The 26,957-nt window shown below is 38.4% G+C and overlaps 1 protein-coding gene across 3 annotated transcripts in view; it reads left to right on the plus strand.

The window, feature by feature from the left end:
- Positions 1–26,319, plus strand: part of LOC126848447 (synaptogenesis protein syg-2-like) — a 266,232-nt gene extending 239,913 nt beyond the window's left edge. For 2 of the 3 annotated variants that reach the window (XM_050589369.1, XM_050589371.1), the window contains 9 exons: positions 4,245–4,389; positions 6,134–6,264; positions 7,709–7,868; positions 9,032–9,331; positions 9,549–9,845; positions 13,803–14,045; positions 16,551–16,717; positions 19,145–24,740; positions 24,924–26,319. In XM_050589369.1, the coding sequence (XP_050445326.1) occupies positions 4,245–4,389; positions 6,134–6,264; positions 7,709–7,868; positions 9,032–9,331; positions 9,549–9,845; positions 13,803–14,045; positions 16,551–16,717; positions 19,145–19,531 (1,830 nt within the window). In that variant the 3' untranslated portion in view covers positions 19,532–24,740; positions 24,924–26,319. The remainder of the gene's footprint in view (positions 1–4,244; positions 4,390–6,133; positions 6,265–7,708; positions 7,869–9,031; positions 9,332–9,548; positions 9,846–13,802; positions 14,046–16,550; positions 16,718–19,144; positions 24,741–24,923) is intronic. The other variant, XM_050589370.1, reaches the window with a different exon arrangement.
- Positions 26,320–26,957: the final 638 nt, after the last annotated feature.

The raw sequence follows: 26,957 nt of genomic DNA on the forward strand, positions 1-26,957 counted from the left end.
TGTAAGAGTTTTTTAAGAGTTTTTCTTTCGGTCTCAACGGTAAACGTACGCGATTGAATCAGCCATTGTAGAAAGAATTGGCTCATTATACAAATAAACGGAAAAGATTAATTGATTTTCTCTTAAAAAAGAAAAATATAATACCAAAATATATATATATATATATATATATATATATATATATATATATATTATACTTTTGTTCTTTTGCTCCAATTAATCGTGTAAATTGAGCGATGTATGCTAGATGTGAATTTGAGACGTTTGACATTAAGGATCCATCTGATCTATAGGAACAGGACAAAGTTATCTAATATAGACGGTACACACGTAACTATGGAGCGATGGACACCATCCATCATCCGACGACTTGTCAATAGTTCTATGACAGACTCGAATGTTAGGAGAGATATACAATGTGTTGAATATAGAACAATACAAGCACGTGATTATATTTCTATCTGTAATCTCTTATTTTTACTTTTTACTTTCCATTCGTGTCATGCTTAAATTTTTAGCATGTTATTATCCAACATGATATAATCCCAAATTTAAATCTTAAGTTACTTTAACCTTGCACATATATATTTTCACTAAATTTCAGACTCTCTCTATAGTTTCTTCAAAAATTATTAAAATTTTTCTTCAATTAAAATTTACCAAGTTTTTATTAGGAAAAGATTATATTCTTGAATTTTATTAAAACATAAAGCTCATTTGATTGCGACGCATCGATGACGAAATTTCTATCGCATGTGAGCTCAAATAAACCATTAATCTTATTGAGCGATTTTTCTCTTTGAAAATCCGTCTAAAATACAATTCGACGAAATCGAAACGAATATTGGAAAAATAACTGTATTTATTCCAACTATTCTCTTCGTTTATCGTCTTATCCATGATTCTTTGGAAAAATTCGATTTCACGCGTACTATTCGGATATTCCTCTGCATCGATAAACATTTTTGTCCGCGATCAAATTCACGTGACAATTTGTGTGATATTATAAGTACAATAATATTAATATGCTGATTACTTGATAGAAATTTGTAATAAATTATATTTGAAGAAACCATAAAGATACGTTGATCTCTGCGTGCAGGAATCTCACGTAACGCTACTCTCTCACCGGCTATTCCGTGCATAATCAAGATGCGGTAAAACTTACCGAATGAAAAATGAGCGCGAATACACACGCGGGCCTCTCCGCTGCCATCCGTACGCGTGAATTTTGCAATAACGCCGATTCGATCGATCTCGCGTGTGATCGACGATGATCCGCCATAGTGGCGGAGAGATTCAAACAGCTGATATTTTGCGCCGCAAATAACGATCACGTTGTTGGCGGCGTCCAGCTCTGACACGTTCGCGCTATCTCGCGTTATACGTCATAATATCACGGTGTCGAATGAAGCTCGGTACCGGTAGACATATCGAGGCATGGCGAACAGGGAGAGAGAGAGGACAGAAAAACACAGGGATGAAACGGAGGGGATAGGAAGAGAGGGTGGATTGTGAACAGTATAGTTGGCAGTGGGTGATTCGACTTTGCCGATTTATGACCGCCGCGCGAATTTCGGGCCAATTTCATTCCCGGCTCCGCCGCCCCCGCATACGTACACTGCGATGCAAAAGTTTCAATCTCTTCATCTGCAATCTGTATTGCTCGTTAAGAAATTCCATATTTGGAAAACCATTGAGAGAATACTGCAATAATAGTTCTAATTGTAAATAAACTCTCAATGAGATTAATTAAATTATATGCAATAAATTTAAGATTATATTGTTTTTTTTTTTCTTTCTAGGATATATTTGCACTTTTCTATCGCGTCATTATTATGAGCCATATTTATATTACCAACCAATATTTCTGCGAAAATACCTGAAATGTTGCCTTTTTTAAAAACGTATTAACATGATTTTAATCGTGCTCTCAAGGGAATTGCACGGTTGCAACTCTAATATTTATAATGGAACGAGATATGCATATGGTTTATTAATCGCAGCATTGTTATTACATGCATGAAACCATCGTTTCTTTTCTTATTCTTATAAAATGCGAAAATTTGTATTATATATATATTATGTAATATGTTTCTGATAAATTTTCTAAATCAATACAAATTTTACTAAAGTTGTGTGAAAAATAAAAGTATATATGTGTGTGTGTGTCGTTTGACTTTATTTAGCTATATTCTACAAGCAACAAAGTAACAACATAAATTATCGCGGACAACTGTCAAGAATATTTTATCAAAAAAAGCGATTAAGTTCGTTACACAAATGATAATAAAATGGAAAAATTTTCATTAATCGAATTACAAGTGCAACTCTCTTTTATACAAAAGCGCATTAATGTAGACTTTTGATTTGAAAGCTGCTAATTTAAAGCCATTCAATTAGCTTTGAAAAGTCCATTAGCTTGACCAATATCGAGTGACGTGATAAGACGCGATTGCAAACGTGATCAGATAGTTGTCACTCTCATCATTGCTACACAAATTTACCGCAATTTCAGTAAGAGCTTTCTCTTACTGAAGCAATTGTATAAAGAGAGAGAGAGAGAGAGAGAGAGAATTGTTTAACTGTATTTGCATGAAAATCGATTCTAATCTAGAGCTGACGAATTCACTATTTAAATTTAGAAAATTTGTGTTACCGTATTATTGTGTCTTAGAAGAATTAAAGAAATGGCGAGAATAATTATCATAACTTTAAGTTAATTTCAATTGAAATTAAGCTACAAATTTTATTATTTAATTACAATTATTAATATTATTATATTTATTAAGCTCATGCAATTTTACTTTTCTCAAAACTTATAAATAAAAACTTGTAAATAAAGATTATAATAATTACTTCCCATAAAAATACTTCTTTGATAAAATCGAGGATTGATTTTATTTCTATCGATCAAATTATAATTGAAATATGAAAATCGATATCAACTAAACCATAAAAATAAGAATAAATCTTAATTTGTGAATATAATTAGAATCTTATTACTTGTGAACTTTATGGTTGAAAAGTTATTACGATCTCGATATTTTGATATTAAAATCTTCAACTTTAATTAATCTACAGAATATGCTATTAAAATATCGTATTGTGTTCGTCTTGTAGATACTCTGTGTAGATTCTCGTTCGTAATAAAAGATTGCGCGTGAGCGTGAAGGATGTGGTCGTGTATAGATGTTTGATAATTATATGTTTTTCTGACAAGACATCTACGCCTCGCGTAGATTTACAGAGGCTGCTTTCGTGCCGGTTACGTTAAAGTTACATTCACCTTGCGCATAAGGGGGTGAAATACTCACGTGAAAGCCAGGTCCTATTACACCACCTGCAAAGGTGGGTGATAAACGCCTCCTGGACTGACTCGTCCGGTCATTAAGACTTATCGCCGGATTAACGCTTGGCTTATAAGGCCTTACTTGAAACGCGCGCTACCGCGCGAGTACGAATAATTACACCCGCAAAGCTATACCATCCTTTGACTCGAGATTATCTTTTTAGTAAAATCCTTAAAAATGGTTTTAAAAAATTACATAAACTGCGTATAGTTTATAATCTCGAGAGAAAAGAAACATTTACGGTAGCTTGTCGATTTTAATTAGTTCTCTTCCCTCATAGTGGCCTCATGTTAAAATACATATATCACGTTTCTGCATACGCGTTATCTGGCGTCGACACTAATTAGCAGCGAGACTTTAATGAAACGCTTGCAAATTAATATACGTAACAACATGTGCAAAATAACAAACACACAAAATGTTGGTGCATTATCGTAACTGATAATGGGTGGATATACCTGATTTGCTGTCGCAAATTGTTCATTTATTGCTATTAACAAAACAGATAACGCGTTCATATTAAGCATTGGCATTAAGTACACGTGATCTAATTACTCGTGCACGATGCGCACTTTAATAAGCGCGATGTAGTAAAAAAATATCGGAAATGCAATTAACGGCATAAGGCACATTAAAATATGTAACGCGTAATTATAATTTCGATATATCGATTATGAGAATAATTTTATATAAATCCGATATACATCCTCTCTGAACCCGTGATCGCGCCATTATATGTATAAAATTTATACGATGCATAATTAATAGCTTTATATTATCTCATCTTATAACAGATATAACTACACAAAGTATATTTTCTCGTTAATCGATAGTTAATAATTGCGTTAATAGTAATAATAAAACCAATATTATCATCCGATTTTGTTGCAGGTTTCGCAGGATGGTAACATGACGACATCCATCTTAACGTTTCAGCCCACTCTATTAGATCACGATAAAGTTATCACGTGCAGGGCTGAAAATCCTAAAATTCAACGCGGCATCGCGGAGGATACATGGAAACTGAATGTTTTTTGTAAGTATGCATTCTCGTTTAAAAATACAAATGAAGAGACTTACACGCAAGCAATGAAAATTAAAGATCTGCCAGTAATTTTCATAGAATCGCACTATTGCTCGATAAAGAGAATAATATTCAGCGATTATATGAGATATCTTTTGTCTTGCATTTATTAATAATAACAACAACATGATGCATGCGTTTTGTTGAATATTATTCCCGACGATATATTACCGTCTGCATTCTGCATAATCAGAATAATTATGATACACTGCATGTACGGATATTAGTACAGACAGTCTGAAAAAAAAAAAAAAAAAAATTGGACGAGGATAATATCAGATCACAAACCGATAGCTAGAGGATAAACCACGAGTTTACATACTCGTAACTGGCAACGTGATACGCTCGGTGCGAAGCCGGGCATTATTATCATTGATATCATTATTCATTAACACACCGCCGTCAATATTATTCGAGCAGGCCGACAATGTTCCAGATCCAACATTATTACACGACAATAACGCGCAATCATTTCTCTCCTTTATGCCTTGTCGCGCAATAAAAACAAACGAGTAAAGAATATTTCTCAGCGTATAATAAACGCTCGGTGTTCGCTTTTTATTTTTATACGACTATGAAAGTAAACACAGGTCTCATCGGGAATGAAATTGTTACGCGTACTGCGCAAACATTTCTATGTTATCCTAGCAAAAATTTCACTTTAGCGGGCTCGCGCTCCGACTGTATCCGTCTGAAATTCTCTTTTTCCTTGTAAAAGATTCAAAATATATATATATATATATATATATATATATATATATATATATATATATTTGAGAATGTATACAACTGACGGCGCAAACAAAAACAAACAGTTTTGAAAATTTGGATGCGAAATTGCGCGTTAAATTCGCGTATCGCCACGTAAAAACAAGTTGGCAGTGATTCATCAAGTCCTAAACTCATAAACGCACGTCGCTCCTCGCGCAATCGACACATCGAAAAATCCGCGTGCGCGACATACAGTTGTATCGTATGTATGCATCGGGCAACGGGTAAACGGGTTAAAAGCCTGGCAGGCCGAAACAAGACCGTCGATATAGATTACGTTCGTGCAAACGCAAATGTAATCACAATAACGAGACGTCAACGACGGCGGCCAAAATGGAACGTCCGACGCGGCGGCGATTTATTGGCTTGTCGCGGCCGACATCTCGCGAATTCGAAAACCCCGATGCGAGGCAAGAGAGAGTCTATTGTTTTTGATAAACAAGATATAGCTTTGCAAGTAAAGATTCTTTCGATTACGTTAGTAGTTGCTAGAAAATTGATTCTTCGCGAATACTTCTCCGCGAGTTTTATGCGTGTTGTAAAAAAAAAAGGAGCCCTTTTCGATCGACGTCTAATAAAAATAGAAAATATAAAAATGTAACTTGATTCTTTTAGAATAAATTTATATGTGTGTATTTAAAAATGTATAAATTTAAAACTTTAATGCTCACACATAAGAAGCCCGTTTCTAATTATTTTTCTTAAACGCTAGATGATTTTCTGTCATCTTTCTTATAACAATTAGCGAAAATTTTGACTTGTTTACATTTTGTATATATTTTCTTCAATTTTTAATTGCTTAGAGGATATTGATTTGCGGGGAAGGGAGGAGATATTTATGCGACAGATAATCTTTTGTAAATTACAAAAATAAATAATCAATAGATTATTTTAATAACTTTCATTACGTATTTTCTTTTTACAGTTGTTCCGATCTTGCATCTACAACTTGGCTCGAATATGAATCCAGATGACATCGAAGAAGGCGATGACGTATATTTCGAGTGCAAAGTTCGTGCGAATCCAGATGCCTACAAAGTCGTGTGGAAGCATAATGTAAGTGAAATCATTGAGAAAGATTTTCTATATCGTGAATTCGTTTTTTTTATATGTATATATATATATGTTTATAATTTTTAATCAACAAAACATGCACATAAATATACACATTTGCCATTATTGTTATTAAAAAAAAAAACGAATTAATAGATAAAATTAATTAATAGATAAAAATGCATGTATATGAAACAACTGAATACAGACACACAACACAAACGAATTGAGAAAGCTGAAGGTTTGAATTTGAACAATGACCTCTGGATTTTCCCGAGTAATATATTTGTGCTTGAATAGTTCCGACTTCACCTAAAACTGTTAGTTCAGAATAATGGCTATCGCAGTCGAAACCGACAAATAGGAAACAAACTTTCTGTATGCCTAAAATACCTCTGCTATTTCTCTAAATATTACCTAAACTTGCGGACCGTAACGTTCACCCCCGTTACGCAAACATAATACAATTATATCACACAAGAATCTTCCTTAATGCAATCTTAAATACATCTTTCTTAATGCAATCTGAAATTATCTCGTCCTTTATCTTAATCAACTTTTTCATTTACATTTTACAGCATAAAGATGTGCCGAAAGTTGTTTTATCTTGCTAACTGTTTTACGACTGTTTTCATTAGGACTATCGTAACGATTTTTTCTCTGAATAAAATGTACGTAATCAATTTTATTTCCATGAATTTCATCCCGGAGATGAATAAACATTAATGTAGTTTTTTTTTTTTTTTTTGCCCGCAACATGTGAAAACTCAATGATACTTGGAAGATCGCTACTGTGTACACTGCGATATTTTGATATAAATATGGTGGTATAATTTTCCTTCGCCACGTCGACGCCGTTTTTATGCTCGCGTTATATTCGCACATCTCATTACGCGCCTCCTCTTTACCTGTTTTTCGTCGACGTCTATTCACATTTTGCGTCCTTGCCACCTTTGCTGACGCTGACATCATTATATATTGTTTAATATAGTACGTTACATTATGGGTCGCGCGAGGCGTTCATAAATGCTTTGTAAATACAAAATATTCAACTTTACCGATGTCGTCGTTGGCGCTGCAGAGTTCATTAACTCAATATTAATAAAAGCCCATTTAATTAAATAAAATCCCACCGTTGTTCTGAGTGAAACACATATATCGCCAGGTTATTTTCACACCGAATGTGAACTCTGTGCTACGTCGCACAGTGTCTACAGATTGTATTACAAATATTTTATACGCAAGGTGCAATTTTACATTCTCCCTCTTTATTCCGGCAAGTTTAATTATCGATCGATTAATACAAGCGTATATTTGTAAAACGATAGGCGGTTTTCGAAATAGACAAGATCGGCCTACATGTAGATTGGAAATAATAATCGAAATACTTGCTGAGAAATATCACGACGGCACTTGGATTTAATCGAATGAATGCACATTGTTCCAGGGGCACGTGATTCAGAATAACGCGAAGAACGGCATTATAGTCCAGCAATACGGCTTGGCTCTCCGAGAGGTGAATCGGTCCCAAGCCGGAAATTACACCTGCATTGCCAGCAACGTCGAAGGCGACGGCTACAGCAATATCGTGGAGCTTAAGATCATGTGTAAGTAGCCGTTATCGTTGATCGCGTTATCACTGCCGTACTAGAAACGCACGCGATACGACGAGCATCTCGATTGTATGAAAAATTTTATTCCGAGCAAACTCGATTCGCTGCTTTGTTGAAAAGAACGTCTTTCCACCTCTTTGGCTCTTGGCTCCTTACGAAGCCGATCTCGATTATTCCATTTTATTCCGTCCGAAATCCTTGTAATTGTTTCAAAGAGAGGCACTCACGACGTCGCAGACATCTCAATGTAATACGATGTAAACGATGCGGCAACGTAACCGATGACTGACATTTAAATAGCGACGTTATTAAGCGCCTTCCATAGAATGGCTTTCGGGAGAATCGCGACTGTCTAGCCCCCATAATTGGTAGCCGGGCTTATGAGACTCCGAGGATATTACTCGTGAATAAACGTCAAACATCAGAATGTCGGCATGATTATTCATTAAAAACATAGTTGAAGGGGTTGAAGCAGCGGACGGGATAGAAGGGAGGGGATTGGATGTAACGAAGAAAAATAGGACGATCCACAACGAACCAACAAATTATTCCGAACCGGCAAACTCCGATTTCCCTCCCTCTCCTTCCCCCCTCCCCTCCCCCCTCGTTCCGGCCTTCGTTTGCGCCGCGAAAAATGGGGAAACTATTCGAGCGAACGGGCGAATAATGCCCATCGATCTTCCGTCGAAAAGCCGGGCGATGGCCATTCCGCTTCGTGCCGCTTCGTCCGTCCCCTCATCCTCGCATTTTTAATAAATGCGTGTAAACTCCACGGCTACGATCTGCATGTCGCATGCTGCGGCTTTCTCTCTGTCCGATGTATCATATCTACTTTTATCTCGCTAACGTAAATTTTTTTTTTATCACAGAGATTTATTTAACGCGCGCGAAATAAGAATTTCTTAGAAGGGACTTGTCCAGCTGTTCTTCAGCCCGTAAATATCAAAAAAAAAAACGATAATAAGAAAAATGACGATTACATCTGAATATCCTCGATATTATAAACGAAAAATACAATATCAATAAATGATTTAAAAATATTTTATCCACTAAAAATTATTAAATTTTGTTTGCATTCTGCTTTCCGGCAAATCACTATCATCGCTGTAACTGTTGCCGTTAATTAATAAAATCGCCTATCCGATTTTTTCTTCTAGACAAGCCGATCTGCGTGCCGGATCAAAAGAGAATCTACGGGGTGGCGAGACACGAGGACGCTCACGTGATATGCAGGGTCGAGGCGTACCCGCCGCCGGAGAGCTTCCGTTGGACCTTCAACAATACCGAGGAGATGGTGGACGTGCCCCAGGCGCGTTACAAGAATTCGACCAGACATACCCAGAGTGTCCTCATATACCGGCCGGTCTCGGAAATGGACTACGGCACGGTGTTGTGCTGGGCGAGCAACACGGCCGGTCAGCAGAAGAATGCCTGCATATTTCACATCATTCCTGCGGGTATGTACGCACGTAGCGATGCACGTTCTCTCTGAATCGCTAAGGATTTCCGGGAGAAGTTCCGGAGAAGCGTTCTGCGAAACGCGCATACTCAACGTTTCGCAACGCTCTGCCGGAACAACATCGTGTTTGTCGCTAAATCGGTGTTTCGCAAATAATTTTCATTGAGATAGAGAGAGAGAGGGGAGACTATAAACAATGTTAATGACGCGTACAGGCAAACCGGAAGCTCCGTACAACTGCACGCTGACCAACCAGACCACCGATTCACTCTCGGTGGAATGCACCGCTGGTTTTGACGGTGGTCAGCCTCAGTACTTCCTCCTCGAAGTGTACGATCAGCACACGGGAGTTCTGCAGGCCAACAAGTCCAAAGATAATGCGGCTTTCACCGTACAGGATTTAGAGCCGGGCAAGGTTCTGAATATGATTCTATACGCGGTGAATGCGAGGGGAAGAAGCGATCCCACGCTATTGGAAGGCTTCACGCTTAAAGTCGCCGAAAAGCAGACTGGTAAGTTGTGCTAGAAATATTACGTCGAGACGTGGAAAGTTTTTTCGAAAGTTGTGACAAAATGTTTCTTTCGCAAAATATTATTTGAGATAATCGAGATTAATAATATTACGTCGAAAAATCTAACGCTTGGAAAAATATTAACTTTTAAAACGATCATAAGATAATTATTTGTGTCGAAGAATCTTTACATCCGTACAGAATACAATCACAACAACGTTGCTTAGATCTAAAATTGATGGCACTAATGTTGTTCGACAATATCCGAGTCAGGTCGCTTTCGAGGTCTGACATTATCGATCGTACCTGTGTCACCGGAATAAGTAATTTGATAGAAGCGTCCGAACAAATTATCGGCGCAACGCCACCCCATAAATTATGAGAGTAGCCGGGAGGACGTTGGGTTAATCGAATTAAATTGAACGGACCCGTGCGGATTGTCCCATGTAACGTTTTAATCCGTTCATCCGGCCTGAATCCCCGAGTCGAAACACGATATACCGCCTCGTCGTTCCTCGCAGCTAAAGACCGCATGGACCATAACGAAAGGTTTCACCGCGAAAATTGAGTACCTGAATCGACAAAATTCAATCGGCGGCGCACAAACACATATAAGCACGCACGAACACCTGCATGGATATTACGCAGGTTAGATCTACCGTTACATGTATTTGTGTGTATGTGTACACGTGAGATGTGGATTGTTCTACGGAACGGCCGTTCTCTGGGAGTAGTAATCTATTTCGACGTTTTCCAATCCACTTACACGAAACGGTTTCGGCCAAAAATTGACGGCGGTTCTGGCGGTGCGTAAAACGCTACCACCAGATTTCCAGAGGGTTCGCATACCTATACGCTCCCTCCGAAATACGAACGTCGACGTGGCTCGTTGAACCGGGTAGCGGTGCTTATTTTCTCGACCCGATGCTAAGAAGATTCGGCGACAAAGACGAAGAGAAATTTCTATCCCGAGGAGATGGTAATATTTGCAAAGCGCAAGCAGTCAGAAACAGATATATCATGAGTAATTACGAGAATTAATCTCGCCGTCCACCTGTAATTACGAAAGTAGGGAAAGATCTATGAGAGCAGCGTGAAACTTTCTATTCCCGCGAGCGATATAATCGCTCCGACGATCAGATCTACACGGTAACGCGTTGATGGAGTCTGTACGATTATTCGTCGGAATAAAACCGCGGAAAATTGGTACAGGGAAATTGATCGTTCGGTCCGCTCAACATCCCTACCTCTCGCGCTCGCAAATATTTACATTCGCGTACGATTCTCGGTAAAATTCTGGCATCTCGGCGCACCGAGTGTAGTAGCACCATGCATTTATATTTCATCGCGAAAACAACGGGTTCTTGTAAAGGGAGAGAGAAAGAGAGAGAGAGAGAGAGAGAGAGAAAAAAAATACAATTCAGGACTATCGGATGCTCCATAAGAAACGCAAACCGCGCGCGGAATTACCGACGAATCCTACGCGGTTGAGCCCGGTCCAGATGCGCGAGAGAATGGATCTGGTCGAATCCATCCCTCGCTAGCCGCATTCATCCCGTAGATTTCTGGCTGGTAGGATCTCGGCCGACGAGAAGAGGAAGAGATTCGGGATATATCTCCCCCTAGAACGGATATACTCGATCCCGACATACATATATACATACATATATATATATATATATATATATATATATATATATATATATATATATATATTGGTCTGAGACGAATTTACAAGTGAAATTGCTCTTTCGGTCAGTTTCCACGGTTCAGTCGATTCAGGCGAGTGCACATCCGCGACGTGATGTATATGTACACCGGGTATATAAGCCGGTATACGCGTATGCAGGCGGAATGGTCGGTTCGAAAATCGATCCTCTCGCCACGTGTGCGAGAGAGAAAGAGAAAGAGATAGATAGATAGAGAGAGAGAGAGAGAGAGAGAGAGAGAGAGGGAGAGGGAAGGAGAAAGGGAGAGAGTCCCGGCTAGTGTGAAACTTTAATAAAATTCCCGGATCAGCTATCTCTCCACGTCGCATCGCCCGCGCACCGTCGTCGCCTCGTCTCGCTCGCGCGTATCTTCCTCTCTCCCGAGAGAGAGCGCGGAAAGACTCCAGATTCCACGAACGTCCGGTCACACATGGACCGTGCTAACAGGAGGAGCCGGCGCTTCTAAAATCTCGGCTCCTCTCCTCTCCTCTCTCTCTCTCGTGCTCTCCCCGATGCGATGCGAAGTGCAAATTATACATGATCAAAGGTCGCATACAAACCGCATCGGTGCAACCTTTGTGCATCTAAATATGTATCGAAAAACAGGCTAATGCACGCCAATGCATCTATCGTACTTTTTTTTTTAATTTTTTTTAATTTTAATCGATCTTAAAAAAGAAGTTATTGAGATAGAGAGAGAGAGAGAGAGAGAGAGAGAGAGGGAGGGAGAGCGTTCTATTTGATCGCGATACGATCAAATATTCGCAACGCGGCGAGAGCTTAATTCCATTACTATTACTTTTATTTCCATTTACTATTATTCGCGAACCTTCCGCGGTGCGGAAATTTCTGGCTTACGACTGCTGTATTGTATCGCGCGGTTCGATAAATATTGTTCCGGTAGAAGGGTGTATTATTAAAAGTTCTCTTCCGCGTCACGCGGAAAATAAACAAGGTTCGATTCGCAGAACAAAATGTAATGCGTTACATACAGTATTATCGATATTCAATGTAACATAATATTCTTGTGTAAAATCAGTATGATTTTGAAAAGATTTTCACACACCGATGAGAAAATCAAAGAGACGAAACAGCGATTGTTGCAAATAAAGAAAGTTAAATTAAAAGTTAAAATATTAAATAAAGTAAAAATAAAAATAAGTTAAATAAAGTATTTTAAAGTATTAAATAAGTTGGAGCAGTTTTTCGAAAAGAAAGCAATGATAAATCCTAAAAACATTCGTTTTTATCGAAAGAGACAAGTACCCTTGAAATTTGAATGATTAATGATTTCTTTGTATTATAAATTCGCTTTACTCGTCCTATCCCTTTAATGTTTTACGAACGTTTGAATATCTTTGCACGAGACCCCAATAAGGACGAAATTTCGCATTCTCTCTCAGTATATTTAAATCAAATTAGGTATGCGAACCTGTGATTTGCAATTTCACTGATAAAGGGACAGAGGAACAAAAAGCATCGAACGGAAACGTATTTTTAAGAATCAGTTAAAGTTTAAGACAAAATAGGAAAAAAGCAAAGAGGTGACGAAGAAAGGCAGATGGCAGGTAAATATCGTGTACACTCGGTGCACTTTCGCCTTGATTAAAAATTAACGTGCACTTTGGCTGTGCATCGGAGCACGGAGTAAAAACACTCGGTCGCTCGTGACTAAAACGAGTGGCAATTACGAACGATGTCTCTCAGGAGGGGAGACCCGGGCTAAGGAAAGAGATTAAAAAACGGACAGGTAGAGAACGATAGCGCGCGCGCGCGAATACGAAGAGAAGACGTTGCGGAAGAGACGTGGAAAATTAAACGTCGCCCGGGACGGTGTTTAAACGTGGAGAGATATCAAAAGGATTCGAATTCATTAATCTTAGAAATGGTAGGTAGGTAGGTAGGTAGTCAGACGGCTCCATTTTCGCGCGCAGGCCAAATATCTCGAATCTTTTTACGGCGTAATGCGACTTTAACTCATTTAATCCGTTTACCCTCGCTAGCCCGTCTGGAAAATTGTGCCGTTGCTACTTTTCTCGCGAGTCGCTGCTTAGTTTATCTTATCTCGCGTGTGAATGAATCACAGATAAAGAATCAAAATCGTTGTACGCCAATACACCAGATATATTTGAGTCGCAATGTTATTTCGATCCGTTTATAATGTATTTGAGATGATATTTGAAAGAAATCGCCTCCTTTTAATTCATTGCACGAAGAATCTTGTATCGACATACTTGCACGAGAGCAGTGCGCGTTTTGTTCACAGGTACTCCGGTACCCTTCGAGTTTACCCCGTTACTCGGGGGTCTGATCGGTGTGGTCGCTGCACTTTTGCTCGTCACCGCCACCATTCTGGCCGCGCTAAAAGTGAGGAGCGAGAGACGAGCTCAAAGGCCAGGCGATTTACCTCTAAAGAAGGCCACCGCGCCAAGTTCCGAGGACCTTTACGACGCGGACGACAGAAATCCGGACGTTGTGCCGACCAACAAAGGTATGTCCCGAAACTATCCTTGACATAAAAGATCAATAAAAAAAAAAAATTCGATATCGATTAATCTCTATAAAAATTAAATGAATTCGAAAAAACTGCATTGCGCGCACGCATTTCGAACAAATTTATCTCTCATTTATCGTTTTTATTGTCAAACTGTTTAATATTTGCATCGTTTGACGGTAAACTTTATACGCGGGCAATGTGTAAATAAAAAATTCGGAAATATCCTAAATATACATATATCCGGCGCAAAGCGCACGCTCGGAAAAATTCGGACAATGCACGAAATTATTTAGCTTCGTAAATCAGCACGCAACGCCTACCCCGTATATAAAACGACAAATAACGCGTAACGCACATCGCGCAGTGATACATCGATCGAGATTCGAAAATTTCAAACGGTGCCCCCTCTGCATCCTATGATCGAAGAACGAGATGAAATACAACGCAATGTACTCCTGTTGCGATGATGCATCCCGCCTTTTAACTGCAGCAAAAATTTGCATTCGCGAAAAATAAATTTCGTATTTTTTGAAGGATTCGTGACTAATGTCCTCTTTCATTTAAAGTCGCAATTTTATACTCAAATTTATTATCGCATAAATATCATGATAGAGAATAATGAAAAAAAAAATATCTAATGATTTTTCTTTATAATTAAACATTTAATTATTTTCATCATATGCGTGTGTATGTGAAGGAAATGGTATCTGGTTATTCCACTTTTCTCTATGTACGCTTTGGCAAATTTACTTTAGAGAACCGAGTTTCCAATTTGATCTGTAATTTAAAAGAATCGGCCGCGCGGAAACGAGTTCGCTATCCGTTTAATTCCGTTGTTTCGTCCGGTTCTATTCGATTCATTTTTACTTACAATTTTTTTCATAAAATGTAATTCTTCATAAGGGAGCATATACAGCATTTCTAACACTTTAAAATTTTTTATAATTTTATCACTTTTATCTTTAAATAAATATCTGTGCAATAGACAAATAAATGATATTTAATTGAAAACAAATATTAAATCAATTTAAAAATACAACATTTATTCGAACAAACTAAATGTATGCAAAAAGTAACAAGGAAGAGAGGAATAGAGTTAACGTTGCTATTTCGGGAGTTTGACGTTCCATTCGACATGGAAATTTTATCAGCTACATTGCCGCTGGCTTTCAAGCGTAATGCCTGATTGACAGCGATCGCGAACACTTGGGCGAGTGTACTCGAGACCGGAAATTCAGCGGACTCTATTGCGAGTGCAACGCACCGCGATTCGTTAACAGCATCGCGCTACAACTATGCTATGCGTCATTACATCGTTCGCAATAATGCGCGGCAACGGCGGGCACTAGCGGTTATGGATCGAGTGCACGGTAACTACAGAACTTAACCCCTGACTTGTTAATAAATTACTCGGCCGATTACAAGGCAGACTTGTTCACCAGACTCGCTTATGCGAATCCGATACGCAACGTTCGAATAGTTACAATCGCGCTGGCGAGCTTTGTAATTGCGCGATACAATCATCAACCAATTGTTTATCATTCTTTTCGTATAAAGTCCTCTCATTTTTGTTGCATAGACTTTTTAAAGCGGATAACAAAATATCGATCGATTTTATATACGACAAAAGTAAATTATTATTTCCTTTATATAATTATCAGGCATTTTACTAATTATATTCGCGAAATATATATATATTCGGGACGATAATTTGTCGTTCAAACAAAATATTCAATGTTAATCTAATGAAGAAAATTACTCTGGACGCGATATTACTTAGTTAATTATTTAATCACGATCGATGCTATATATATATATGTTTAGGTACAAATTACTATTTAATTAACATATCGCATTAGCCTATCGCTCCTCGGTAAATTAAGCCGCGTATCGATACATTCGTAATGCTTCATAGTTATTAGTTTATTACGATAAAGTTCAGTGCATCATCATGATGTAAATTAGTGATTAAATTGATTTAATAGCATAAACGAATACACGTTACATCGCGGCTTTCTTTTTATAATATAATCAATTCTGTGAATAATTTTCACGGCTGTGGTGCCGCTTTGCAACATTTCTAATAATAATTCTTATTAAAATAGACGGTAGCAATAAAATATCGCATAAATCTCTTATCTAATCAATTTAAGTTGACATTCCAATGATATGCGTGTAGAAGAAACGAAACGTTGCATCTATTTATATAAACATTTTTTATACATTATTTGAAAATTATAAGAAGACAGTATGTGTATATATTATATGTACGTCACACAAATATGTTTTTATCTCTTAAAAATATCACGTATTGCATACTTGACCATTTTATCGGAAAAGTTCACATTCACTTATGACACGCGTTTTATCGATTTTCATAACCGATATTTCGAAATTGCGTCTGAAAGACAGACACAAACTTTTCAACCAAATCATACTCTATAGTATTTCGTCGCGGAGCAGAGCGGGAAGATTTTTTATCTGTACTTGAATTGAAAGATTCAGATTATCAGCTGACCGGCTCGACTTCCGGCACACCGTTGGCAACGCAAAACACACCGGATGGTCTTCCACCGTCGTCCCTTCCGGCCCAGCAGACGAATAATCACCTCCAAGGACTTCCCGCTTATTCGCATAACGACTACAGCAATTATCCAACCTTGCCGGTAAGTAACGCGCGACACGCAAGTTCTTTTCTCAACGAAATTTATTAATTTTCTCGATTTTATCTGCGAAAGAATTAACGTTTCCGACGAAACGTTGATTCTCATCCCTTTCTTCTCTTTCTCATATGACGTTCTTTGAGGATTAAAATGACGTTGTACATCGCACATAACTTTATTTTAAAGATTTACTGTTCACATAAATTATTAATATAAATATTAATAAATCTTGATAAAATCTTGTAGATAAAGATGAAAATTGAATAGTACTTTGTATATGAAACATATATACATACTTTAGCAAATATAACCTGCGCGCATGCAAAAGCCAATTCTCCAACAAACGATTCTCTTTAGCTTTAGATTCCGTGTTAAATTATACTTTGTTGTCCTACTCGGTGCATACCATATAGTTGGTATAGCCATTATAAGTAAATGAATGTTCTGATTGCACGAGAGGCGCAAGTGAATACAGCAAGTATCGTTTTGTAGCAAAGAGGGATTTTAAACAATTAAAGTCGAGATGGTTTAAATCACGAGAGTTCCGTTAGTTCTGCGAGGAGCGTTTTAATAAAATTAATAGGTTTATCCAATGAGATGGGAAACTGCAAAGTGGAGTGCAAAGAAACGGAAGAAGCGAGACAGTTTGCCGAATCGCACCGTTGTCGTACTCTGTCGCGTCGTTCGCCTTTTCCCTTAGCGATAAGCTTCGGCCAACATTTCCGAGAAAGTCCTCCGAGCGGTGTGTAGTTTGAAATAACAGTATCCATCCGGTGAGGATGGCAGACGGGGCTCTGCGTAGTTTCCACCGGCAAGCGACGCTTCCAGCAGTTCGAAACTAGAAAATTGCACTGTCCACGTTTCTTCCCGATTTTGCGAAACACTCCGAGGTCGAAGAAATATCCTAAAATGCCGAGATATATACAGGCAGAGTGGTAAGAAGTGTGATCTTTTTCCAAAATAAAATTATTTTTCACCCAGTATAATATTCTTAATCGCCGGATTATAAAGGCAAACTTTTACGATCGCGATAACAAACGATCGGAATTAAAAGCCGCCCTTTTTTCGTTACCTCCACGCACGTTTTCTCCTTCAAATTTTCCTCCATCTCTTACTCGAGTTCCTTTCGTCACGATTCGCTGAAACTTCACCCTCAATTTCACACCAAATTAATTGCTAATTACCGCTGGGATCTAAAGTTCTGTTGGTAAAACCTCGGTAAGAACAAAACTCCAGAGTGGAAAACTTTGATTATCGCTAAGAATTTTCGTATTCCATTTCACCTCCAGTTAATTGTTGTTTTTTTTTTTTTAATCATTGTTTCCATCCAATTGTTTCAATTCTTTCGCGGAATTTGGAAATTCTTCGGACATTGGCAATACGATTTAAAATTTCTCGTAAGCTCTCGTATAAGAGATTGTCAGAGTTTAGAAACTCTCGCAATAAATTATAGATTCTTGGAAAATTGAGAGCTCGATTGTGTAGTAAAAGGCAGTTTGCGTTTTGTAAATCCAAATAAAACTTATATTTCTTCTTTCATTAATCCTTTGCGCGATAAAATGCAATAAAATAACCCGCTGCGAAAACAACTTGGTCTACATCTATGTCTAAGTATGCCTTTCCTTCCTGTGTTTCATCGCGAGGGAACATTTCCTCGTGCTGTTTTGCGTGCAATTTATAGGAAATGGCGTCGGGGGCATTCGAGGGTTTCCGTCCTAAACAGTCGAAAGAACTTCCGCCGTCAAAAGTTTCCGTGATACGAGCCAACTAGTCCGGGCGGTCTCTTAGGAATATTCAGGAGTGAAAATTTCGAAAGTTAGACCTGTTCGTATTATCTAAGTCCCGGGAATAGGGAAAATGCGCCGCGAAAACTCCCCTTAGTTTCTTAGGAACGCTTTGGTTCTATCTCGAAAGTTGGCTGCGTTTCGTGTTGAGTTGCACGGGATTATTTAAATGCTCGGTCGTATATGCATTATCCCGGTTGCATTTACTTTAGCGAAGATTACACCGCGCATACACGTCTATATAACTCAATGTACGCTAATGTAGTGAAATTAGCTTAATCTCCTGTTCCCCACGTGTCATTAGATATCCGAGCCGGACTTGTTGCATAATACACGACCGATTCGATCGATCGAAACAATACGCACATTGCAATCGTAATCGGATTCAAGGCTAATGTGGAATTCAACGTTCATCGTACGATCCAATGAATCTCATTCAGCTGGAGTTGACTCTTCTCTGTGTCCTTTATCGCGTATTTCATATTAACAGTTAATGTAATTCTATCTTTGATCGTTGCTATACTTATATGATAATCAATTTTTATAAAAAAGAATAATACAATTTTTTTTTTACGGCAACACAAAGGTCTCTCTCTCTCTCTCCGAACGGTCTTTGTGTAGCGTATCCCAATTTTCTTTTTTCCAGCTATCCGGCGAGGTGACGTACGCCGAGCTGTGCCTGGCGAGGCCCACCACCCTGTCGACCCTGGCGACCGACGCCAAATTGGCCAGCCTTGGCGGCGGTGTCGGCGGTCTGGGTGGTCTTCCGGGTTACGGCGGTCTCGGGGTGATCGTGGGCGGCAAGCCGTACACGAAGGAAGCCACCGTCTACGCGTGCATCGATCACAACGCCAGGCCGCCTAAGATAGACGTCTCGAACGCGCCGTCGTGCGCGACCACCCCCATAACGACGGCGAACGTGCTCCAGGACTCGACCGTCTCCACCGTGATGAGCGGCAAGCAGCATCACCCGGCGAGGGAGGTCGTCACCGTCCGCACGCCCCTCATCTCGACCCAGGAGAGCTGCGTATAGGGACGCGATTCCGACGCGCTCAACGTCAACGAGTACTACGTCTGATATGGCCGCCGACTCGTGACGATCGTGCGCGTCTTCGTGGCCGACCTTTCGATTCCTTAGAATTTTGCGCGGCGCTCTCTTTCAAGTAAAACGTCCTCGAATTCTCGGGAAAAGATATCTCTATACGAATGTGAATTATGCGTTTCGTCCGGCTGCGACGTAATCGCTCGTTCTTCGCCGATGACGATTGCCAGGAGCTCTACTGCCAATGATCGAACTATTAGACTTTAGTAAAGGATTTGCATGAACATGGATAAAGGATCACAAGGATAATGAGAGAAAGCCAGATGCATTCTTTGAATGCTACTACCTACTCATGCTACTACTTGCAATCCTATTGAGATAGCTAATTTCAACATTCAAGACTGCTCAAATAATTTTGATGTATATCAAAAGATTCTTCAATATATCGGATGCAATAACTGAATTTCTTCAATCCGAGATATTGTATATTCGCGAGAGAATATACATATATGACAAATATCGTATATATTAAACAAAATATCTGAAAGAAAGAAAATTATCAGAATTTTTACTGTCGAATTTCTAAAGTCGATTCCAAGAATTGTATTTATCTTCAGTGAGAACTAAAAATATTATGTACAAAAACAAATATTTACAGAAAGAACATACACCTGAGAAATTTATATTATAATTTTAAAAAAGGGAGTATAAAAAAGTGTATGGTAAATCGATCGAGAACGTCGCACGGTGGCGAAATGAATTTATTCACAACAGAATCGTCATTCTTATATGATCCTTTTGATCTCGGGAAATATCGGTGTCTAAAAATGTCCACAAAACCATGGAAAATTCCATTGGTTGACCGAAAAGCCGATAAAGTGGAAAGAAACGTGTGGAAAAATCTAGATTTCCACATTTCGCGGGATGTTCGTATCGCGAGAGGCGATGTACCTGTATGTCTCGCGACGGCGAATGTAGATTTTCTATCCCAAGAGTATACTTTATATTACAAAGTAGATATGGGAATAAAGAAGATCGTCGCGCGTTGAGTGTATTTTCGTAAAATGGGCGCGTCTTTATCGATATGCTCCCTTTCTCCTTCTCTCTCGGAGTACTGTGTATCATGTCGATTACGTCGCGACGATAAATTTCGCGAACGGGACAGATCCGCGCCGTGGAAAGGATCAATCTATTCCGCGAAAATCCTCAAAAATATTTCCGCGTTGCAAACACGGAACAAATGCGCCGCATAGAACACGACGCGTTACGAGAATCCAATGTGAAGATTTTCTCTATGTCAGACACGTTCTCTTCCTTTTGTCGTTACCGCGGAATTTCTAGTTCCAAAAATACTCGCAGTTTTATGAACTATCCAATATTCGATCGCATCGATCTAATTCCATAAATAAATTCACGCTCGGCCAATAAAATTATGTCTTCTCGCACAGTATCAGTATAATTGTTGAAAATAGTAATTAATCGATTAATCAGTCAAATCACGCTGCTATTGAATGGTTGATCGATTCTCTCGAAAAAAGCATACATATAATTGCTCTACTCGTTCTATGTGGCATGTTAACAGGCATGTTTCAGGTACGTCACGTTGACGTGAGCTGATTAATTAAATCTCAGTTTATATATCGACGTTTATTCTGAATAATTTTCAGCTCGCTGCACACCACGGAAACTTGCAAGGTAAGAATAAATTTGCTGATTATAAAATAAGCGGAACTATCGATCCTCCTTTCTCGCGCGCGGCTCGTTCGCTTTATCTTTTCATCATTCTAGTCTATTTACACGAATTTTCTCTTATCTAACGCGCGACGTGTGAATAATATTCGCGCGGAAATTTCGCAAAAGTCGCATTTCCACAATAACTCGAGAAAGAATTTTCCCTTCGTAACGATCTGACACACATTCTCGTAAGATATTGTAAATAATAACTTTTCCTCGAGGACGAGGACACGGAATATAAATTTAGATTAATTATCGAAATTATATCGTGTGCGTTGATGAAGAGCCTACTCGCGCTCCGAAAACATGTATATTAATTCTAATTACTAAACGTACCTTGTACACTGCGCATCGTTCAATAGCGACGCGAGCATCCATATACAATTCCATTTAGTTCGAATGGAAGATATTTTGCGACGGGATCGTCATTCGTGAATAAAGAGACAATAACGTTGCTGGACTGTTGAGTTAAAAGCGGCTCACGAACGGTCAATTACATCGCGCTGTATTTTTCGAATTTGATTGACCTTATTTGAGTTTCCTTGAAATATCGCGAATAATACTTGATTCTTTTATTCGAGTAATTTTTCATATTCCTATTTTCTCTTTTCCGGCAAAACAAGTTTACTTGTGTCATCGCGTATATCAAAGCTGGTTATTCAAATTTACAATTTAAACAATACTATCGTACGATAAAAATCAGCAATTGAAGAAGCGTATGGAGAATGAATAAAAAATACATTTGAAATTAATGTTGTTATCTACATGGATTCTTTTATACGAACCCCGCGTTTAATTGATATCAAATCGCGCGATATCAAACGCGATGTAATTCGCATCGTTTAGCGGCCGATTATATCTTCACTTCGCGTCGATCCCTTAAAAAAATAACATACTGCCGCGACGTGCATTATTTTACGACGAAATTTTGTGGACAGAGCTGTCCTATAGGACTACAATAAACGCGCACAACTGCCATGTCACATTCGTTTAAGTTTATCGTCGAAAATAACAAGGAACAATCTCGAGAGGAGTATCTTTCGCGCGTCGCCGTACGTTGTGCACCGTACAAATGTACACGCGTGTACATCTTAGATATATATATATATATATATATACATATATTGGTCCTCATCGTCGCGTTCACTCGCAGCGAAGACGGAGTTGTAAATAACTTGTACATAAGGACATTGAGAAAAGAGAGACTTTATTCGCGAGAGATGCTCGAGATTAAACCCCTACGTCTTCTTTGAGGGACGACAAGAGAACAGGCACACGAAGGATCGTTATCGACGGATCGGTTAACGACATTACAAGATCTACGTACATTGCCAGGGAAATTGTATCGAGCGTTATTGCGTCTTGCCGGTCCACGGGAAAGGTGAGAGACGATGACCTTAACGCGAATCTTGTTCTTGTTTATTTTCAAAAATGTTATGATTTTTATTTATTTATATTATTTATATATTCTTGTCTCATATAATTGTGAAATGTTTTTGTAACAATTGCTATAAAGAAAGAATAAAAATCTTGATCGTTTCCTTCTCGTGGCTAACCGATATTAAACGTACGACATAAAATTCGTTATTGATCGTCGTTGTCGTCGTCGACCGACGAACGCGAAGAAAGTCGACGTGACGAGCGTTCCTTCGTGCGTACATACGCCCCCTTCGTAATTTGTAAGATATATGCTCCGATGTACAGCGCCAAGATATTTTTTCAGAGTGTGCGTAATACAATACCTCCGCGTATATCGTCAAGTCTTGGGCGCCCAATTAGGCGAGGCCCGTTTAAAGAGCGGGCGGGACTGTATAATTAAACGATCGGATTGCGATTAATGGTCAGACAAAGAAATAAAGATATATGTATATGTACGTATGCGCATGTGTGCCTGGGTGTATCTGTGTGTGTGTGTGTGCTACGTGAGCGTAAATCTATCCTTTCGCCGGGTGTATGCGACTATGGTAGTTCTGCAAAGTCGAGGATTAAGAATAATAAAAAAAGAGATATATATATATAAGCATGTATGCGTGAGTATTGGCTATTTCACAATTTTCTCACGTGATTTAAAATAGTGTTGTAAAGAATAAATTACGCATTAATTCTTTCATGCTTTATTTGGAACATCTTTTTTACTAATCGACAAGCATCGAAACACGTGTGCTCTATCTTAATATTATATATTATTTTCTTTAAATATTAAACATACTTTGCGCCTTTCTTTCCATTATAGTTAGAATTTTGCAGCTATTTCGTAGTAAAGAATTTTTTCAAGAATTCAAGAATGAAAGGGTTGAGACGAGATGAATCTTTTCCTTTTATGTTCGGCGCTCGAACGAGGTCGAAGTGGACGGAGAAAAGAAAATTATACCTTGAGTGCTCCAATCAAATCTCCGTAAGATCAATGCCCCTCCTGCCAACTCAAAAGATATATATATATAGACCTAACTATATTGCTTAACTGTCTTCTTTTCTATATCCTGTTCTTGTGCGTTATATTATTTGACATTACGTATATATATATATATATATAATTTTTTATTTTGACATATAAGAATACAATCTCTTTTACTTTAATATTTCTTTGTAAAAGAATTCCTGCACACAATCGACTAAAAATACTTTAAATTAAAGTTCTTTCTATTGTCCTCAAGAGAGATAAAATCCAAGAGAAATCGCTCTTAATGCAACAATTCGAATAAAAAAAAAAAAAGAAGAATGTTTTGACATTTGATCAACACGATGCACTTCAGTTCGATGAAGTTATAACTTTACGCGTACCACGTACAGCGCATACAATAACTGCAGTGTCCAAATCCACTCGATATGTACACTCGATCCGTACACCGGATGTCTATCTGTACAACACATGCACAAAAGTTCGATTGGCAGCAGTCCTTCCGGTTTTGTAGGTATTTTAAGCACGCGCTCCGTTAACGATCACGCGCCGGTTCCCCTCCACATGCGCCTCCTTCGTGCATTCTCACTTCTCGCATGCTACAATACATTCCACGTTTCCTGTCAAATACCGCGGGCATGTTTCGCCGCCGCGAAATTTTCGACGGTGATAAGGAAATGACTGGACCGCGAAATTTCGCGACGCAACCCAATTCCGTATTCTGGCATAGAATGAGCAAGCCAATACGCGTTTATATGTTTTGTGCGTGTGTCCGACTAGCCGCAATGTTTAAATCAAATGTCATTGCATGTGGACACAGTTCAGATTATTTTTCGATAGATTGAAATATTGTCACTTTATATATGCATATTTTGTGATAATAATCACATTTGATAAAATCGATACAAATAAGAAAGAGAACTGAAAATACTAAAAATTTATTGTTAAAATATTGTATTATTGATTGTCATTTTTGATGTGGATATCGCGATATTCTGATTTAAATACCGGATTTTTTTAACGATAAAAATTTTATTAATTTTCTTTGATTTCTTCTATATATTTTAGGTTTAATAAAGAGATTATTGTTCTCATTGCATGACATTTTGATGTGAGACATATTATATTATGTTTTCGTTAACAAATTATCATGAATTAATTACTCATATCGCGATATTCTGATTTAAATACCGGATTTTTTTAACGATAAAAATTTTATTAATTTTCTTTGATTTCTTCTATATATTTTAGGTGTAATAAAGAGATTATTGTTCTCATTGCATGGCATTTTGATGTGAGACATATTATATTATGTTTTCATTAACAAATTATCATGAATTAATTACTCATTGTCCAAAGTCTTATTCTGATTAAAAAAAAAGCTTCTCCATTGATCAAAGCACGCGAAAAAGCAGACCATCCGTGCGAAATTTCAGTAAGAACCGACTGTTAGATCGCTCATTCAAACGGACACGCTCATTCGTTTCACCGCAGCCTCCAAAGTAGCAAAGTTGCGCTTTTGTATATCGTGTCTGCATTGCGGCGTACGTTGCATCCGCGGCGAGGGAAACCTCGAGGGCAAAGGTGGCCCGGGCCGACGCCTCGTGTCAGTTTCAAAAGAAATCTCCCCTCACTTCCCCGCTATACGAAATCTCTATGCCGGCATATCGAATCTAAAAGTCAATTCTTCTCTCCGCGGCGTGAAATCTATTAAGCTGTACGAAAGCGTCAAAAGCTCTAATAAAGCCCTCAAAAGTTTTTTTTTTTTTTAAAGCGGAATATTCATTTACGCCGCGTCCGCGCGTATCATCCGCCGCGATAACCGCGCCGCATCAATCCCAAACTTCCCGGAATCCGTAATACATCCTCTATCCCAGTAATACAGATATTCCGGTGCATTCTCTTGAACATCTATCGGATATCGAAGTGTATCACGACAATGTCCGGACTTTCGCGTGTTACAAAGAATGAACATTAATTATCTAATATGTTATACGATGAAAAATTCGAGCACATGACTTCTCATTCGTCCATCCTAAACATTCTTTCGCGAATTCAATATTCTGTTCTACTATTACATTTACGTTACATTGCAATATTATTTTCTGATTTTAATTATTGTCATAATTATGAACGAATAATGAAAGAGTAGGAAAAACACAGAAAACAATGGGATACAAAAGGATTTGACGGCTTAAGATGCTAAATTGATTGGCAGTGCTTCTGTAAGCCTGATACTTGAAATGTTTTTTCGTCGAATATTATTTTTGGCGCTGAACGATAATATTTTTTCACCTTCCACTCTTTATTGACATAACTGCGTTCCTTTCTATGGAATAACGTGAATTGTGCGACGAGAAGTCTAGCAAATCGCGCGTGTATGTTGAATTGTACATAATCTTCTGACCGAGTAAACGTGTGCGTGCTCGTTTGTACATTCTTCTGTAAGATCGTGATTCGTGTGCCTGTGAGTTGCGAATGCTGCGTGAGATTTCACCTAATGAGCCTGACGAGAGAAACGCGAGCGTGTCAAATATTGAAATTGCGATGACCATACTACGTGTATTTACAATAATTATAGATCTCTCTCTATAAATATATACACACCTCAACGTAATCAGAATAAACGTGTTGATATGAAAAATGACGAGAAGAGAAGCGGCTGGCGATCCTTGGACGACTTTAAAGAAACCTAGAATGCAAGTCGAGATTTTACACAATTATCTGTGCGTGATAGCACGATTTCAATTCCGGCGCAGGAATTTAAAGTCAGCCAACGTTCGCCAGAACTAATTTATTATCACCTTTATATCTCTGTGAAAATTCATCTTTGTAATCCGATAACAGGTGAGTATATTGCCAATATTAATTTTTTTTTTTTTTTTTTAGATTGCGAAAAGGTATATTTCTTAATGATATAACAAATAATTAAATAATAAATAATAAAATTTTCTTGATGTACGTCCCGGCCAATTATGTAATGCACATGCGCATTAGATATTCCGGAGTAAAAACGGCGGGATAGTATGGATAATAAAGCAGGCGAAATTAATACTGCGTGTTACACCACGGCGAAATTAGAAGCGGCGCTACCGTATAACGAACACACTTTGTCGCATTTCCTCCTATTAATTACGCGGAGCTCGAAGCACGAGGAGAGCCAGAGACGCTGAGTTTCATTATTTCATTTATTATGCACCTATATGCGCGCGCGCGCACACGATAATGTGTAATCTACTCTCGGGAAGGCAGGATTACGAGGATAGAGCAAAGTGAGAATTCGCA

Source organism: Cataglyphis hispanica, chromosome 3 (assembly GCF_021464435.1).
Source record: "Cataglyphis hispanica isolate Lineage 1 chromosome 3, ULB_Chis1_1.0, whole genome shotgun sequence".
Classification (NCBI taxonomy): domain Eukaryota; kingdom Metazoa; phylum Arthropoda; class Insecta; order Hymenoptera; family Formicidae; genus Cataglyphis; species Cataglyphis hispanica.